This window comes from Lontra canadensis, unplaced genomic scaffold (assembly GCF_010015895.1).
Source record: "Lontra canadensis isolate GAN:19392208 unplaced genomic scaffold, GSC_riverotter_1.0 scaffold79, whole genome shotgun sequence".
Lineage (NCBI taxonomy): Eukaryota > Metazoa > Chordata > Mammalia > Carnivora > Mustelidae > Lontra > Lontra canadensis.
In genome coordinates this window covers 8,709,984-8,729,551 of record NW_022631073.1, presented here as the reverse complement: position 1 = coordinate 8,729,551, position 19,568 = coordinate 8,709,984, and the positions used below count along the sequence as shown (strand labels likewise).

Genomic DNA, 19,568 nt, shown 5'->3' with positions numbered 1-19,568 from the left:
ACCACCCAGATCCTCCTTTCTTCATCTATAGAACAGGAAGAGGAAGCTTGTCCTGGAGATTGGGTGGCACACACCAGTGCAAGCACACACACCAGTGCAAGTGCACACACCAGTGCAGGCACACACACCAGTGCAGGCACACACACCAGTGCAAGTGCACACACCAGTGCAGGCACACACCAGTGCAGGCACACACACCAGTGCAAGTACACACTGGTGCAAGCACACACACCAGTGCAAGCACACACCAGTGCAAGCACACACACCAGTGCAAGCACACACCAGTGCAAGTGTACAGTGACGGGAACTTGACAGTCACACTATTAAGGGATGTGTGTGCTGCTCTTGGCTGAGTATCTGGCTCTCTAGTTTAAGCAACACATGTGTCTTTTTGTGAACTTCCCTCTTGGGGACTTTGGGGATCACCCTAGAGCTTGAGTTAATCAATATATGGCTAAGTAAGTTGGAGACATGCCATCTCAGAACAAATCAATTCAAGTCAAGTTTTCTCCAACAGAAAACACTCATGAAAGTAGTTCTTGGTCCATGTTTCCAAAAATCTCAGAACCCTCTGCCAGGCTCTGGAGAAACCGACCTCTAAGAAAATCAGATAATGAAACCGATTTGTCTCTTTGTGGTTGGGTTTGTGAGAATCAGCTGCCAGCTCTCTCAGGCAGCCCATTGAATAAGTTTGGACATGGGGGCAGTTTTGATTCAGACGAAAGAGTTTTGCCAATCAATGTTTAATTTTCTTTTAATACCACATTTTACAAATGAGTGATTTCATATAAAAGTCCGGATTTCAAGCTCTTTTGGAGAACCCACAGAATAGGAAATGCTAGAATGAATTTTGTCAAGACACCAATTGTCCAGGGTTGAGCAGGCAGGGGACCCTTTACATGGGCTGTGCTATCTGATTTCTTCCTGGCCTGTGCCCATTTTTTCTGGGGCTAGCGACATCTCTGCATGAATGCTTGATACCTCCCAAACTTCAGTGTTCAAATAAATCACCTGGAGATCTTTTTACTTTTTTTAAGATTGATCGATCAATTGATTTTAGAGGAAGAGAGAGCAGAGAACATGAGTGGGAGGGGCAGAGGGAGAGGGAGAGAGGATTTCAAGCAGACTTCCTCCTGAGCGCAGAGCCCAACCCAGGGCTCCATCTCATGACCTTGAGATCATGACCTGGGCCGAAACCAAGAGTCAAACATTTAACCTTTTAACTGACTGAGCCACCCAGACACACAGGCTGGAGATCTTTTGAAATGCAGGCTCTGATTCCATTGTTCTGGGGTGAGTCTTGAGGGTTTGCATTTCTAACAAGGTGATGCAGATGCTGCTGGTCCATGGACGGGCCCTTCAGATGCAGCAGAGGAAGCTGAGAGATGCAACGGGACGTGTCCACAGCCACATACCTGGTTACACAAAAAGCAGAGACTCCAACCCAGGTCTCTTGGATCCCAGGCTCAAATACCATCTTCCTCATTATTTATTTCCCTTAGCTTAATGATACAAAGAATAGGAAAATCAAATAGGAACAGAGCATAATCAAATATGAACACAGCTGGGGCAGAATTTGTAAACAGCATGATTTAAAAAAAAATACTATTTACCAATAAACTGGGTGGACAAGGATGGTATTTAATTAAAATTTCCTTGAATTAACGCTTGCTTTGACAGTTCCTGATTCCACTGCCGCCACAGATTTGGTCCTTGGAACTGGTAACGATTCTTCTGCTGATTTGTCCTCTTCCCGCCTTTCAGGGATATTGCTGTGTTGAAATTCTACCTAGATAGGACACTTTTACTATTTGTCCAGGGGTGGCTTGGCTGAGTTAATCCCTTGGAAAACAGACTATAATCCGGAAATAGACACAGGGCCTCTACACAGCCAAGTTTGGGTCCCAACATTCAAGCTCACATGAGAGTATCCCCAGAGCCTGTGGTTCTCCCTTCCTACACACACATGGTGTCCCCACTGTGTCTTATGAAAGACAACAAGCCAGGGAGGGGCACGGGGACAGGGAGGTAGAAGAGCTACTCAGAGAACAGCCACAGTGGCAATAGCAGGAAATGCTAACAGATCGTCTGACAGCCATAGACGTGTTCCAACACCCAGTAAACGTCACCAGACTCTCTAAATGTTATGATATGGACCCCAAATGCCTACTAACCTCAACATCCCTGGAGGTACCCCAGTAGGACAGCCCTGAGCCACAGTGATTTCTTCCCCAGGAGCCTCCGTCATGCAGGTTGGACTATGTCTTCTGCTTAAAAGGACAGGACTGGGAAATGTGCTCCATTTCAGGAAAGTCTTCATTTATAGTGGTCCATGTTTTGCTTTGGGTGCCTCTACTTTTATTCAGGATGTTGGGAAGTAACTCGTCTTCACACTTGAATTTTTCCAACAACAAAACCAGGTAGATGAGATCATAGGAAAGGCAGAATTGTGTAGGACTGGAAAATGCATAAAAACTTTCTGATCGATTGATTTTCCTGTTTGTGTTTCCTGTTTAGGCATAATGTCTACTTCAGCGGAAGTGACTTCTTCACCTGGTAATACCCTCTGCCCACTGCAAATATAGGCAGATGGGTCAGCAAGACTGCCTGTGCCATGTCAACCAGGACAGTTTGGGAGGGGGGGAGTGCGGAGAGTGTCAGGTTGTCACTGTCTTTGAGCAGAGTGCCCGGTCTGGGCCAAGCCCTGTGACAGGCCCAAGGTGGTGGTATTGCCTCTCAGGAAGATAGAGACGGGAACTCGCTGGCTGGTGAGATCACCTGTCACAGGTTCTCAGAGCATCACATATCTCCCCTTCATAGCACTGGTCACAGCTGCACTTTGACAGAGTAGGAGCCCTGTCTTGATTTCTTTGTTGTTTGACTCCAGTATCTAGCACAGTGTCTGCCATAGAAGGAAAGGATGAATCAAAATCCATTGTTACATAAATGAAGTCCTTGATTCCTATGTTCCAGGGACAGAGAGAAGAAAACAGGTTAACTGTAAAACAATTATTTTTGCCATTTGGCAGGTTTTGATCAATTGCCTTTTCTCATTTCCAGAATCTTCTACTATTACTGTAACCACCTCAACAGGTAATTTTGGTGTTATTGTGGGTTCTATCCATCTTACTTGCTATAAATTATCATGTTTGGTTTTCCAGGGAGCTCATTTCACAATTGTTTCTGTCCTGATCAAATTATTTTATTCTTTAGAGACTTTAAATATGTTTCTATTGACCTGACTCACATAGGCCACCTCTTTACCCCCTGATAGGGAATGAGTTCCAGGAAGCCCAGCTAAATGCGTGGGCCAAGGGAAAAATTAGTTTAGCCAATTCCCAAACTCAAAAATAAGTCATTCACTGGATAGACTGTTGATCTAACATCAGCTGCCCATGGTGGGAGTTCCTCCTGGAAACCAGTCACGGCATGGGTGTTGGCAGGATGGTGGAGAGCCAAACCACAGCTTTGACTGATCCTCCTTAGACATTTGTCCAGCATTTGGTGAGGATGGTCTTGTGCCAGGCTCTGTGCCAAGGTATTGAGAGATGCAGAGTTGACCATGGTAACAAGTAACTTTTGTCTTATACAATAATCTTGAGTGATGCTGGTTGCAATGATATCTGAGGAGTTCCTAATGTGACTTTGGGGTGAACAATTTTACAAATAGAGTGTTAGAGGTTTATTTGTGGGGAGGACAATAAAGAGGGTGCTCTCCCCTACTCTAGGTGCTAAAGCAATTGAGTAAGACCAAAATATGGCCCATACTCTTGAGAAGGCTTGGGTGGAGGGCAACCTTTAGTACAAGAGGCAAATGGACCTGCCATCCCCTCCTTACCCTCAGTCTGGGTCTTGGGACAGTCCAAGAGCTCACCCTTTCCTGTGTCACTGCCTTCCAACCATTCAAGGAGAGGAGGGAGGACCAGGTGTAGGAATCCCTCCAATTACAGAATCTCTGTTAGATAAACACATATTGGGAGAAACTTGGACCAATGGTTGTTGCCCTCTAAGTAGGTAATGTTCACCTTCTCCAAGGGGAGAAGTAAAGGGTGAGCAAGAGGAATGGAAACCCAAGGACTGGAGAGGTGGCCTGGAGGCAGTGGAGGATCTAGGGATGCCCCTGTCTGGAAAGCCGGAGACAAGCCAGGCCAGTTATACTGATCTAGGATGGCCACCTTTATGTCTCTTGTATTTAGCAACACGTAGGCCTGATATGGCTGTCTTATTGTTGCTTTGTTATTTTTATTCTCCTGCAGATTTAGTAGCAACCACTGTGACCTCCACACCAGGTAAGACACTGTCTCCTGCCCTATTAAGTGCCTCTTCTTGGACTTCCATTCATCAGTCTAGGCTGTTCCATGGAAAGCTTATCCCCAGCCCAGCCTCAGTAAGAACAAACTCCCAAGTGTCCTCTCCTCTCGGCTGGTTTTTAGGTCTTCTCTTCTCTTTTTTAGATACATCTTCATCCTCAGCAGAAGTGACCTCTCCCTCTGGTAAAAGTTCTCTTGTCGTGTGGTTTAAATCATGAGACCAGCTTCTCACTTGCCATATTCGATTTTGAAAATGAGCCCACATAATGACCATGTTGACCACAAAGTAGACTGAATGAAAAGACACACTGAAGAGTCCTTTCTCCCATTTTTAAGTGTCTTATTTTCTCTGTCCCTATACAGATGTATCTTCAACTTCAGCAGAAGTGGACACACCCTCTGGTAATGTTTTCTGTCTGTCACAATTCTTAAGTTAAATATGATCAACTCTCCCTCTTTCTGTTGGACAAATGAACACAGGTAGTGAATATTTTGTCTGTGGCAGAAGCTCTGATATGTAAACAGAAGTCCTTTTCATAGAAATGAAGCTTCATGTTCTCTTCATCCATCCACAGTCACAAAAGTGGTCCCTCTGCTAGGACATTCCCTCTGCTTGTTGGTCTGGTCTTAATCAGATGTGCTCATGGGAGGCAAGGGCAGGGCCCCCCACCTCCACTAGCCTGGTGATCTGTGTTAGGTTACAGGTGGTGCTTTGACCCATACCACACACCAAAATGCAAGAGAACTAGATTGTGATAGTGTTGGTTCTACCCATGTGCAATTCCATCTTCTACCACACTGTTGTTCAAACCAAAACTTTCCATTGTCTTTTCACTGATATTTGAGTCTTCTTTGTTTGCAGATACAACTCCCACTCCAGGAGAAAAGGCCTCTTCAGCAGGTAGGGTCTCTACTTTCTGCAGTAGCCCTGGTGAGTGACTTTCTGAGAAACCACAGCCCAGCAGGAGCGGACACACTCAGAGAAAACATACTCTTATTTCCCCAAGAGCGGTCAGGAGAGAGGAGAGGGAGGTCTGGTTGGTTCCAGGCCACTGGAACCCACAGTGGTTATGATTCTGAACACGGTGGAAGCAGGTGCAGGGACAGGATGAGTAGGATAAAATAGCATTAAGCATCAATCCTGGACGACACGTTAGAGATGGCCCATGGCAACAACTCTCAAATGTTCATGTACAAGTGAATGACCTGGAGAACTTGGTAAAATGCAGTTTGGGATTTCATGGCTCCAGATGGAGGCTGGATTCTGCATTTCTCACAGGCTCCCAGGTGATGCTTATCCTGCTGGTCACAGGCCACATTCGAGGAGTAAAATGCTGAACCACTCCCCTTGTTTTGGAGGAAAATGAGGCCCAGAGGAGGAGGAAACTTGCCACTGTTTTAACTCAGGCAGCCATAACTAAGTATCACAGACCATGTGGCTTAAACAGCAGAAATTTATTTTCCACAGTCCTGGAGACTAAAAGTCTAAGATGAAGGTGACAGCAGAGAATGATTGCCATGCCCACATTTTATGCTTCTGAAAAGCAGAATGCTGTAGAAAGGGTGCATGTTCTGGGGTGTCCCAGGTCAGAACTGAAGATGTCCCAGGCATGTTTACAAGCTCTCTGAGTCTCGATTTCCTCATCTCTAACATACAGACAGTACTTCCCGGGAACAGCTGCTGTAGGGATTCGAGTAGGAAATTATAGGACACAGTATGGACGCTCAAAATGGGAATGGTTTGTCTCTCTGGCAAAGTGCCAACTTCTCATATACCGTTTTACTCCCGGATGTGTACGTCCACATGATAAATAAGCAGGGTGGGTTCTGTTCTATGCAGCTTATGGGTCAGAATTATTTTCATAAACTTGGAGTGTACGGTGTGAAATTTCAATGACATGCGATGTTAATGCTTTCTTTGGACTAGAAAAAAATTTTTTCTCTCTTTTTTTTGGCAGCCGTAAATCTGATTTCAACAAAAGTGACACCATCACCTGGTAAAGATCATATGCCTGTTGCTAGATTAACCCTTAGTTGTATAGTAATTTATACAACTGCACTCTATCCTAAAATTCACTGTCACTTTTTTGCTTCCCTCTGTGTATTTCATGTGGAAGTACACCTCTCAGATATGATCTTTCTCTTACCTAAAAATGTTTCTGAGAAATCTGATTGGTTTGCTTCATTTAATTGTCCTGATCAATTATTTTATTCTTTAGAGTTTTTAAATACATTTATATTGACCTGACTCACATAGGCCACCCCAATAAATATTTTTCCTACAAAATCTAACACTTTCATACTCTTCCTATAAAAATTCTGTATATTTGAAAGGCTTCTTTTCTGACCATTTATCAAATCATTTTCTTTTTGTAGAATAGCAGGACACACCACTTGTTACATTTCGATAAGAAAATAAAACTTAGTGGGCAGCATTTCTGCACCTAAACCCATGCAGAAACTCAAACAAAACGACTAGTGCCTAAACCTTGAGAAAATGTGTGGCTCCTTTTCAGGTTTGACTATAAATATGTGACTTTGATGATATGCACTTTTTAAGCTTGGTCTTTCTTTCTTACAGTTACAATTTCAATTGGCGAAGACATGACCCCTTTACCTGGTAATTTGCTTTTGTTCTCAGCACTTAAATTATCAAATCATTATTAATAAAGGGTTGTATTTTTTTTCAAAGTTGCTACTCTCTACAGAACACCCTTATGAGCTAATAAGTCGATATGTGCAGACACAGATGTGCGTGTACACACACACACACACACCCCTTTGGGGGTCGGAAGCCCCACATTCACTTCCTGGGACCTTGCAGAAAAGATATTTGCCTTTATTCATAGTTCAGGCAAGCATGGTTATCTTGCTCCAAAATCACAAGCAACAAATTAAATGAGGAGCAAACAATTATCCTAAACCAGGATACCATAACCCACCGCCAGTGGCATTTATTAGCTATCATGAAACATCTTCTGTGGGCCAAGGAAAGCAGGAAGGTTGGAAAACAGTCACCAGCACCCACTTTATATGAAGACAAATCATTTTACACACATCTACCGGTGTGGAACCGCCAACATAATATAGATTTTTAAAATTATTTTTACTTTTTAAATCCCATTTCGAAGTACATTTATATACAATGAATTGCACACATCTATGAGATTTTTCTAATGCATCCACCTATGCGACCACCACAATCAAGACACAGAGCATTCCCATCACCCTGAAAAGCTCCTTTGCCTCCCTTTGCAGTAAATCCCCCAGGCAACCACTGGTCTGCTTTTGGTCCCTGTAGATTAGTTTTGTGTTTCTAGAATCTCATATAAATGGAATCAAATAATAAGTGCTCTTTTGTGTCTGACTTCTCTTGCTTAACAAATTGTTTCTGAGATTTGTCCGGATGGTTCCTATGGGTACTTTGTTCCTTTTTATTGCTTAGTAATATTCCATTGGGTAGATATTCTGCAATTTATCCCCTCTCCTGCGGGTAGACAGGTCGGTGCTCCCCAGTTTTTTTCCTCCGGTGGAGAATTCTGCTGTGTGCAAATCTTTCAGTGCACATTTTCATTTATCTCCAGCAAACACCTAGAAGTGGAAAAGCTGGCTCACAGAAGACACATTTTACAGCTCCAATGTTGGCTTTTATTCACCAAGAGTAAAAGAAATTTCATGAGATAGATTTTGTTCACTAAGTCAAGCCAGTGACTCAACAATTCTACTCCAAAGATGGGAGGATTTTGCCGTTTTGTTTTCTTTCTTTCTAGTATTTTTAATGATTAAAATCTTAGGTATCTGGGCAACTAGGCTGACAATACCCTCCATTCTTTGAGGGCTTTGCTTAATGCAGGTTTGGCTTTCTATGAGACAGGGAGCGCCATGGGGTGGGGGTTAGGAGAGAGACAGAAAGGGAGGGCAGCACCAACAGACATGGTGGATCTCATCGCAGTGTCATTTCTTCCGCGGCAAACGATGCACCACGCGGAGGTGCACGGTAGCGGAGGTTGGCTGTGGCGCCTGTCACCGGTGTCCCCTGACTTGCTTTCTCTCCTCCCGCAGACCGGTCCCTGCGCTTGGCGGATGGGCGCAGCCGCTGTGAGGGCCGGGTTGAGGTCCGCCACGAGGGCGTGTGGGGCACAGTGTGCGACGACCACTGGGACATCAGGGATGCTCATGTCGTGTGCCGGCTGCTGGGTTGCGGCCGAGCTCTGGCAGCCCCAGGGCGCGGCCGCTTCGGCCCGGGCTCGGGGCCCATCCTGCTGGACGACATGCGCTGCTCGGGCACCGAAGACGCGCTGGACCACTGCGGCCACTCCGGCTGGGCGCGGCACAACTGCCGGCACCAGGAGGACGCGGGCGTGGTCTGCGCAGGTTTGTCCCCGGGGACTGTGCCTCTTCCTCTGCCCGTGCTCTGAAGGTCAAGGGACTGTGTGTTGGCCAAGGCGCCAGCTGCTAGGGTAGCAAGGGCGTATTTGTCACACAACTGCTGTGCTGAATATTTTCATGGCACAGCCTTGTGGTTTTATTCATCACTTTTGTCAAATTCCAATTCAGGGCTGTATTTGTTCTGAAATAGGGCTACAAGATTATGAGGTCGAAAGAAGAAGCGGCCGTATAATGCAATGATTAAGGACACAGAACTTGAGGCTGTCAGACCACAAAGACCCTTATTCAATTTCTGACAAGGTCATCAAGGGCGCAATCTTAAGTGGACACCCTTGACCCCGCCCTCAGAAGTCAGAACCCCACAGTACCTTGGGCTGCCTTTGTGTCCCTTTCATCCAAGATGTGGCCTATCCCTCTCCTGGAGGACTTTTTAATTACCACCCAATACCCATCTTGGCATTCGACCTCCAGAGGTTGGCCCTCTTCTCTGTGGAGTAGTACTGTCTTATATTTGTCCTAAATTTACCCAGGTAAACCTCAAAAAGTCGCAGAATTCTAAGATTTGATGAACGAGCTCCTTTGTCTGTTTCATACTTAGTTTTTCACGGGCAAACAAAGGAATCACTCCCAATGCTTTTATCTTTGTGGGGGAGGTACTCTTGCCCTTCATAGGATTGATCATGACTAGAAAAATCATCAGAGTCCCCTAGACAAACCATCCCGCAGACAGCCTTATGAGCAAGTCAGCCTGGGGCCCTGGGATCCTTATCTCCCAGGCCCTCACTTTCACTGTGTGCTCACAGTTCCAACCTTTCCTTTTGCTGTCAGCAGGCCCACTGGAAAGAGTAATTCGTTTTCCACTCTTGGAATATATGCCAAGGGGTTTCCTTGGGTATAGCCGCCAAAGGACCCGAGGTCTGGGGCCAACGGTATCTGAAGGGGTTGAGTGAATGTGGCCAGCCACGCTTCCTGGGATGGGCCCTGGCCCTGGGTTGCTGTCCTGCCTTGCTTCTGAGCTGGAGAGGCCTTTGAGAGCCACAGACTGCTTATGTCCCAGGCTGAGATCCCAAGCATGCCATGAGCATGGAAAGGGACATCTGCCAGATTCCTTCAAACGACGGTGTTTAGAACCTGCAAAGCCTGAATTGACTATTCTCTTGCTCTAACAAATGTCAGCATTGGCGACACCAGTATTGTCAACACTGCACCCGCACAGAAATCCCTTCCTCGGTCTCCATCAGGAGGCCCCAGGCCCTCTTTCCCTCCCCATCGGCCTGAAGTATGTTCAAGCCACTGTACTCCAGCTGCCATAGCTAAATCCAATGAGCCCATTTCCCGCACTGCCATTCTGCTGCTGGCCACGGCCTCCTCCAGGTCAGGGTGTCAGCACAGCTGACCTTGGCTTCTCACCCATCTCCCCTCACCAGGTCCGGCTGCCTCTGCTGTACCCAAGGACAAGGGTAAGCCCTCCCCTCCAGGCTGCGGGAAGTGGGAGCGGAGAGAGCAGGTGTCCCGGGGAGAAAGAATGGGCTTTCCTGCGCCTCCACTGAGACCTCTGTCATCTCCAGCCACTTGTGGGCCTTAGGAGTTGGGGAAGAAGCCTCTTCACACGCACGCTTCCTCCTGCTTTGCTGCCACTCTTTTCCCAAAACATCTCTCATACAAAGCCTCGGATAGATGTGTGCTCAACCTCGGGCGTCCTCAACATGGGAAGTGGGTCGTCCTTTAAATCGTTAGACAAAGCTCTGACTCAGACCGCAGGACACGTGCCGTGGGTAGGACTCCCAGGATCTGGTGTGACTTTTGGAGAATGAGGGACATAAATTCAGTGAGAGTCAAGTCACGGGTAGGGGGTGATGAGAGCTGAAGCAGCCCCCACCGGAGGCACCGCCCATGCTTTGTAAAGCAAGCACACACCCACATGCCCCTGCGCGGCCGCTGGCCAGACTGTCTTTGTGCGTTTCTTCCCACACTCCTCCTGCAGCCCAGCTCTCCTGCCTGCCTCACCTCTTCCAAGTCGCCATTGACCGAGGCTATCTCCGGAGGCTGGGCTACTCCTCTTGGGACATCCACTTAAATGATGAGCTGTGCCGCCCCCAAGTCACCGGGCGCTACCTGATCTTCAACATCCCCTACGGTCGCTGTGGCACCCTCAGACAGGTAAGAAACTGCAGAGGGGGTGGTACCCTTCTGAGGACGGAGGCCAAGGAGAGCTATTTGGAAAATTCAACCACCTGTCCAAAACCTGGCAGGGACAGCAGAAAGGCACAGCCGCCAGGACTTTGTTTCCGAGTTCGGTGAGACCTGGAGCACTCAGTAATGTGTCCGAAATTTTCCTGCCTTTTGGGAATTTGGAACACATGCTGAATTTGGAATACCCTGTAATAAGTGCTGAAAGCTGGTGGATGCCTGGATGGGTAAACATCCGACAGATGGACGGACGATGTTCTCTTAGCTCCAAAGCCAAGCATTTTCCATGACATGCTTCCTTATTCACCTTCAGTGCACACCTCCTCCGGGCAGGCCACAGTGCTGCGCATGGGGGAGAACCAATGATCTGTCCATCTGACTGCTGGGTTCTAACCAGGCAAGCAGCTGTATTTCCACACATAGAAAGCATATATCCAGGACAGGAGGGGATAATGAAATGTATATGTTTATTTCCTGTTCCTTAACCACCAGCTTATTTCACAGAACAGTGTCATGGAAGTTAAGGAAACAAGTAGACCAAGAATATAGGACAGTGTCTAACTATGAAATCTTCTTCTCGGTGTATCTAACAATGTAGCACATTCCACAGCAAGATCTCCAGGTTGTTCCTCTCTTCTTCTGTTTCCATATTTAGATGCACACACAAAAACAGCAAACCTTTGGCACTGCTGGAGGTTAATTCATTCAAACAGTCTGCATGGTGCCCAGTGAGCACGCTGACTCCCGACTTCACATTGTGTCTATTTGATTATGCAGATCACGGTCATTCTTACCCTTTTTGCCCTGAAATGTCTAGTTTTTACCTCAGAGGTTTCTGCCCCAGGGGCCATGCCAGAAGCCCCCTGGTGTCTGGGAGGCAGGCACCCCAGAAACTTCTAGGCCATCGGAGAGGACCCTGCCACTGTCTATGGCTCTGGCTGGCCCAGCTCTCACCACACGGGGGCCAGACGACACAGCAGGTCAGGAACCCTCCGGGTGATGGCCAGTCCTGGGCCACCCACGGCGAGCACACCTTCACAGAACTCGTGATTTCAGTCAGTGGCTGCGCAACCTTCTAGGTGCTGAGGACACAATGGAAAACGGGGGTCCTGCTCCACAACCCTCACGTTCAAGAAAAGGGAGACAGGCACTGAACAAGCGCACATAAGAGAATCATTTTACAGAGCTCAGAAGACAGCAAAACAAGGAAGGGAACAGGAGATGGTGTGGGGTGGAAGGAAGGCCTCTTGGACTAGGATGGCCAAGGAGCCGAGGCCTGGGGAGGAGTGCAGCTAGGGAGAGGGGAGCAGGAGGAGGGCCCCTGCAGTGGGCAGCCTGTGCCGGCCGCAGCAGCAAGCTTGGAGGGCTCGAGGAGGAGAAGAAGAGACCAGAGACCCTCCGCACCAGGAAGCGCTGGGTCCCCTCGGAAGGGGCAGGGCTGTGTGGTCAAGGAGTTGAGCTTTCCTTCTAAGCTGTCCATCAGGGCAAGACCTGCTTCAAGGGGCAAGGCAGAAACTTGTTCTACAGGGGAACAAGAAAAAAATCTGTTTTTCTGGATAAAGCACAGGTATTCGTGCAGAACGCAGAGTGTCTTCATTGTATTAAAATTTCATACTGGGGACTGGGAAGGGGCAGGGGAAGGAGTAGGAAAGGAAAGCAAAGGTCTAGAAAGGCAGACCTGGCTGGAGCTGACGGGGGGCGGGGGGCAGTCCTCAGAGCTTCCAAGGCAGAGCGTCGAGGATCTGAGTCACACAACCAGGGGCTTCCTTGAACCAGCGTCGCGGGGCAGGCTGAGTCTCTGGGCCGCACACAGGGCCGTGGGGACCCGGCTTCCAGAGACAATGGCACTCTGCACGCCAGCCGTCAGCACCCCCTTAGCCCTTCAAGTCACGCTGGATTTGAAGGAGCAAGGCTGAGCCTGAGGTGAGCAGGGGCAGGCCCACAGCTCCCAAGGAGCCAGAACGCGTCTGGAGCCAAGAGAAGGAGGAGCTGGAAGGGAGGAGATGGGCAGCAGGGGGCCGTGGTCTGTGCTCGCCTGAGACTACCACAGGCTGACGGGAGGGCAGGTGGGGGAGACTTCAGCAGAGGGAGCACCAAGTAGCCAGCACGGACCTCCTGCCCACCTCACACCAGCACAGCTTGGCCCTCACATGAGGGAAGAAAGGAGTCTCACGGGAGGCTCCTGGCCCGCGCTCTGAACTCCCAGCATCGAGGACATAGCGTCACCCCATCCGGGCCTGATATACCACAGACTGTGGGCCTGAGGCCTCCGGCTTCCTGCTCATCGTCGAGCTGGCGCCGAGCAGGACTGTGAGGGAGAGGCCTCTGCGCCTGCAGAAAGGTGTCTGTCAAGCCCTGGCCAGCAGCTCTCCCCTCTCGTCCTCCCAGGAAAGGCTCGGCTCCCTCAGCTACTCCAGCTCCGTCAGAGGCCGAATCCAGGGCCACCCCGGCCGAGTCTTCGTGAGGCATAGGGTACCTCAGCTCAAGTTCACCTGCAGGGTGGACGGCCCGTCTGCAGCTGAAGTCACTCCTGGGGCTGAGGTCCCCAGGGAGAACGCTGGCTATGACGTGTCCATATCCTTCCTTGAGTTGCCCACGTCCCAGCATGTGAGGAGCCCGGGACCACACTACGCCAGCCTGAAGAAAGCGGTCTTCCTTCAGGCCACACTCCACAGCCCCAACCCCACCCTGAGGCTCTTCGTGGATACCTGCGTGGCTTCTCCAGATCCCCATGATTTTACGACCGTCAAGTACGATTTGATCCGGCGAGGGTAAGGAGAATGGAAAGCCCTCCACGACTGGCTGATCTTCACGTGGCATTCCTTTGGGGGACCTGTGGCTTCTCAGCTGAGCAGAGTCCTTGTTGTCTGGGACCCTGGGGTCCTGTCTCACCCCTTCTTGCCTGTGCCTCCCTTCCCTTTGTGTTTTATAACTTTATTAGCTCGCCGTTCGTTTGTGCTTCAGGCTCTCAGGGCATCTGGTCTACCTTGATGGGTTGTTGGGTTTTCTCAGCCTAAACTCTTAGAGTGATGAGATTTATTCTGGCTCCTTTAGTTAAACAAAGGATTCACCAAATGAGGACTTCGGGAGGTTGTTTGCCTCTGTAGCTCCTTTGCCCTCTCACAGGAGCAAAACCCTTAGTACGGATGGGCGATTGGCAACCAGTACAAAAGGACAAAATTGCATCACTTACTGGTGGTAGCTTTGAAGTGGGGAGAGCCACGGGAGATGCATCATCATGGTACCTGTTTCCGAAAGCCAGGGGCGAGGCAAGAAAGCGCAGTGTGGAGGAAGCGTGAGCATACGAAGTGCACAGATGAGGCGTTAAAGTGCACAGAGCCTCTGAATGAGAAAGCTCTTCCCTTTCAGTTCTCCTTACAGAGAGATCAAGGAGGGAGGCACAGTTTGGTGCCAGAATATAACAACTAACACTTTATTCTTCTGTCTGCTTTAGGTTCAAATTACTCTTTTTTGGTCTAATTTCCTCCGGCAGAGTCTTAGGTTATTGATTTTAGATCTTTCTTCTTTTCCAATTCATGCATTTGATTTGATCCTCATAAATTGTATATTCAATTTCACGCAGCTCAAAATGGCATGTACATTTTTCTTGAGACGTTTTCTTTTACCTCTGGATCAGTTAGAAGTGTGTTGTTTCATTTCCAAATAAGAATTCTCCAACAACCTTTCTGTGACTGAGTTCTAATTCAATTCCACTGTGATCAGACTATGTCTTTGGTGTGATTTCTTTTCTGTGAATTTGCTAAGGTGTGCTGTGTGGTCCAGAAGGTGTCTGTCCTGGGGAATGTTCCGCATGGGCTTGAGAAGGATTGTATTCTGCTGTGGCTGGATGGAGTGTTCTACAGCTGTCAGTTAGTCTAGCTGATCAGTGGTCCTTTCCAGATCATTTGTGTCCTTCCTGATTTTCTGCTGGATGTGTCAGTTCTAGACAGAGGGGTGCGGAGCCTCCAGCCATCACAGTGGGCTTGTAGATTTCTCTTTGCAGTTCCCTTACTTTTTGTCTCAGACATTTTGACATTCTGTTGTTACATGTGTATACATTAAGGATTGTTATATCTTTTCGGTTTTTTTTTTTTTTGATGTTAGTCCCCACACAGTACATCATTAGCTTTTGATGTAGTGTTCCATGATTCATTGTTTGCATCTAACACCCAGGGCTCCTTGCAATCTGTGCTCTCCTCAATACCCATCACCGGGCTAACCCATCCCCCCACCCCACCCCGAAACCCTCATTTTGTTTCCCAGAGTCCATAGTCTCTCGTGGTTTGTCTCCCCCTCAGATTCTCCCCCTTCATTTTCCCCTTCCTTCTCCAAATGTCCTCCATGCTATTCCTTATGTTCCACAAACAAGTGAAACCATATAATTGACTTTCTCTGTTTGACTTATTTCACTCAGCATAATCTCCCCCAATCCAATTCCATGTTGATGCAAAAATGGGGTATTCATTCTTTCTGATGGCTGAATAATATTCCATTGTGTATATGGACCATATCTTCTTTATCCACTCATCTGTTGAAGGGTATCTCAGCTCCTTCTGCAGTTTGGCTATTGTGGACATTGCTGCTACATGTGCCCCTTCTTTTCACTACATCTGTATCTTTGAGGTAAATACCCAGTAGTGCAATTGCAGGGTCATGGGGTAGCTCTATTTTGAATTTTTTAAGGAATCTTCACACTGTTTTTCAAAGTGGCTGACCAACTTGCATTCCCACCAGCAGTGTAAGAGGTTTCCCCTTTCTCCACATCCTCTCCAACACTTGTTTTTTCCTGCCTTGTCAATTTTTGCCATTCTAACTGGTGTAAGGTAGTATCTCAATGTGGTTTTGATTTGAATTTCCCATGATGATGAACATTTTTTTATCTGTTAGCCATTTGTATGTCCTCTTTTGAGAAGTGTCTGTTCATGTCTTCTGACCATTTTTTGACTTTATTATTTGTTTTTGGGGTATTGAGTTTGAGAAGTTCTTTATAGATCTAGGATATCAGCCCTTTATCTGTACTGTCATTTGCAAATATCTTCTCCCATTTCATGGTCTGCCTCTTTGTTTTGTTGACTGTTTTCTCTGCTGTGCAGAAGCTTTTTATCTTGGTAAAGTACCAAAAGTTCATTTTCGCTTTTGTTTTCTTGTGTTTGGAGACATGTCTTGAAAGAAGTTGCTGTGATTGCAAAGAGGTTACTGCCTATGTTCTCCTCCAGGATTTAGATGGATTCCTGTTTCACCTTGAGGTCTTTCATCCATTTTGAGTTTATCTTTGTGTATGGTGTAAGAGAATGGTCGAGTTCATTCTTCTGTATATAGCTGTCCAGTTTTCCCAGCTTACTGTTACGTTTTTTGAGAGGGCTGATCCTTTTATTGTTATGCAATACCCCTCTTCATTCCTGATAATTGTCCTGGCTCTGAACTCTGTTTTGTCTCAAATTAATGTAGCTATTCCAGCTCTCTTTTGATTAGTATTAGCATGGTAAATCTTTCTCCATCCCTTTTCTAGGGCTTTATATTTAAAGTGGGTGTCTTGTAGATAACAGTAGTTGGATCTTGGGTTTTCTTGTTTTTGTTTTCATTTTATCTGCTCTGGCAATCTGTATCTTTAAAGTGGCATATTTAATAATCACATTTAAAGTGATTATTGAGGGGCATCTGGGTGGCTCAGTAGGTTAAGCATCCAACTCTTGATTTCAGCTCAGGTCATGATCTCAGGGCCATTAAGATTGAGTCTCAAGTAGGGCTCCACACTGAGCATGGAGCCTGCTTAAGATTCTCTCTCTCCCTCTCCCTCTTCCCCCAGCTCACACTCTCATTCTCTTTCTCCCTCTCTCAAATAGATAAATAAATTTTTTTTAAAATAAAGTGATTATTGATAGAGTTGGATGAAAATCTGCCATCTTGGTAACTGTTTTCTACTTGTTGCATTTGTTCTTTGTTTCTACCCCCTCTCTCCTTTTGCTGCCTTCTCTGGATTTAATGGAGCATTTTATATTATTCCATTTTATCTCCTTTCTTGATGTATCATTTATGCTTCTCACTGAACTTTTTCCATAGTTGTGTTAGGGTTGACAAAACACATTTTTTAAAAAGATTTTACTTATTTATTTGGCAGAGAGAGAGATCACAAGTAGGCAGAGAGGCAGGCAGAGAGAGAGGGGAAAGCAGGCTCCCTGCTGAGCAGAGAGCCTGATGCGGGGCTCCATCCCAGGACTCCGGGATCATGACCTGAGCCGAAGGCAGATGCTTAACAGACTGAGCCAACCAGGCGCTCTAAGAAACACATTTTTAAATAATCTAAGTTTCACCTTCAAATAATATAACCACTACCTTTAATCTCCCCTTTGGACAAAATAGAATAGAATGGGCCTTCAGAAGGCAACAGCTCTAGTTAGAAGTTAATTACGTTGTTTTTTATTATGTTTACTTTACTGTTAGCTTCTACTTCTGCTCAGGAACAGTGGTTTTTCTACTCATGGTAGTATTTTAAGTTTCTTTATGAAAGAAAGAGTGGGTAGGGGGAAGAACTCTGTTTGGAATTCATTGGTCTGATTATTGGAGTCAGGGTGAATTCCCATCATACTTCAAATTAATCCTTGTGGCTGGGGGTTTTTCTCCTATCAGGTGCATCAAAGACAATACCTATATCAACCTGCACTCCCAACAGAAGAACACAGCCCAGTTCAAGTTCAACACCTTCAACTTTCTGAGGAACTATGATGTGATCTACCTGCAGTGTGAAGTCGCTGTGTGCAAAGTGGGGGACCACTCCTCCCGCTGCTCCCAGGGCTGTGTAGAACAGAGTAAGAGGGATGCAGGCCATGTGGTGACCCCAGAAGAACAGACTGAGCATTTCCAAGTGGTGGGGCCACTGGAAATCCACAGAGGGACTGGTCAGAGTAAGAACCTTATGTGATTTCTTCACTTTTCACACAAATCTGTTATTAGAAAGAAAAGCCTATTTCCCTGAATAAAGTGATAAGTTTGACAAACCAGAAGCTGCCCATGGAGCCACAGGTAAAAGAAACAGCTAAGGAGGTTTTCTCTGAGTTTCGATGCTACATAAACCTTCTCTAATTTTTAAACTTGTAAAGCAGTCACTCTGTTTGCAGGCTAGAGATGCTACATCTTCTAATCCTTCACTACCAAGAACTACATACGTTCTAAAGAACAGAGTTCTCTCTATATACCAAATTGTCAATTTAAAGATTTTATTAAATTGACTCCTTAATGTTCAGATGCTAGTAGATGGATCCTTTTTTTTTTTTTTTCTGTCCCCTGGGTGGTGTGAGAATTTCTTTTCAGATCTTGCTAAGAGTCTTATGAAAAATAAACTTAAGTGTTGGGAAGTCACTGCTCTTTTTTTTTTTTTAAACCCTAATAACTGGTTAGTTGAATTGAATACGTCATTTGCTCGTTTATTCATTGTCACCTACTCAAAACAAGCTCTTCTTGCCCGTTCCAAAGGGAACACACCGTGCCTCAGCTTTGTTGGGTTTGGGTGACAGCTTTGACATTGACCGCAAATGAGATTTGGAGACACAATCACATGAACCGCCTGTGACTGCTTTTATCACACACTCGGTCTGTGCCCCAGATCCTCAAGGCTTTATAGGAAACCTGAGGACACAGGAAGCCTGAGGACACAGAAAGAAAGGTTTGCATATCCCACACCCCTCATAGAAAAAGCAGGCAGCACCGCTTTATCCAAGTTCTCTTTATATCTTAACAGAAAGAGGTCTGGGCTGTACTCAGTTCCCTCAAAGCTATCTTTAAAGAAACTGTCTTGGGGCACCTGGGTGGCTCAGTTGGTTAAGTACCCGACTCTTGATTTTGGCTCAGGTCAATCATCTCAGAGTCATGTAAGTCCCCTGTGCTGGGCATGGAGCCTGCTTAAGATTCTCTCAAAAGATGAAAAAGAAAGAAAGAATAAAAGAGGAAGGAAGGGAGGAAGGAAGGAAAAGGGAGGGAGGGAAGAAGGAAGGAAGGGAAAAAAGGAAGAGAGGGAGGGAGGGGAAGAAAGTAAGAAAGGGTGAGTTGAGTCTTGGACATAGTTTAGTTTTGTTTTTTTGCTTGTCAAGAAGTATTCAATAGCAACACTTAAAATGAGTCCTCAAGTCCAAGAAATTGTTCCCATCTCTGCCATTCAATAGCATGTATGAGATGAGAGTACAGTATGGTCAAGGCTCCCAGAGGGGAGAGCAGAGTTTGGGGGAGGCTGGGAGCTAACCCTGAAGTCCTGATGAAAATCTGACATGTGACCCAAGGGTGGACATTGCCTCTAGAGGGGAACATCTCAGTCTCATGCCAGATGTGCCCTTTATCGGTAGCCATCTTGATAAATAGGATACTGACAGTATTTTGATGGTGTTCCCTGCTTCTACCTGGTAGAAGTTGATGAGATGTAGTTGCTGGTCAGTCTGGTGAAGGCAGCATCTTTAAGTCAAAAGGGAATCACTCGTCACCAAGCACCTTCATCTTCGGTCACATGATCTGAGCATCAGATGTCTATTTCACACAAGCACCCCAGATGAATTAAGGGGTTTTCCAAGGGCCTCTGAGCTGCTAGAGCTTCTCCTTTCTGAAGCTTACCTGCCCATTAACTGCATCTATCCCATATGCGTTGAGGAAGTGGGAAGCCAACAGCTTCCAAAGTTAGCATCTTATAGCTTTTAA

At 46.6% G+C, this 19,568-nt stretch overlaps 1 protein-coding gene and 1 long non-coding RNA gene across 2 annotated transcripts in view; both read left to right on the top strand.

Annotated features, from left to right (window-relative positions):
- LOC116882003 (deleted in malignant brain tumors 1 protein-like) overlaps nt 1-17,990 on the top strand; it is a 59,451-nt gene extending 41,461 nt beyond the window's left edge. The window contains exons 13-17 of the mRNA XM_032882195.1: nt 8,373-8,684; nt 10,127-10,159; nt 10,684-10,859; nt 13,278-13,660; nt 17,517-17,990. Of these exons, the coding sequence (XP_032738086.1) occupies nt 8,373-8,684; nt 10,127-10,159; nt 10,684-10,859; nt 13,278-13,660; nt 17,517-17,808 (1,196 nt within the window). The 3' untranslated portion in view covers nt 17,809-17,990. The remainder of the gene's footprint in view (nt 1-8,372; nt 8,685-10,126; nt 10,160-10,683; nt 10,860-13,277; nt 13,661-17,516) is intronic.
- On the top strand, nt 1,673-4,707 carry LOC116881982. Its single transcript, XR_004385532.1, has 6 exons — nt 1,673-1,722; nt 2,518-2,556; nt 3,061-3,093; nt 4,257-4,289; nt 4,455-4,493; nt 4,674-4,707. It is a non-coding gene; the product is annotated as an uncharacterized LOC116881982 (long non-coding RNA).
- Nucleotides 17,991-19,568: the final 1,578 nt, after the last annotated feature.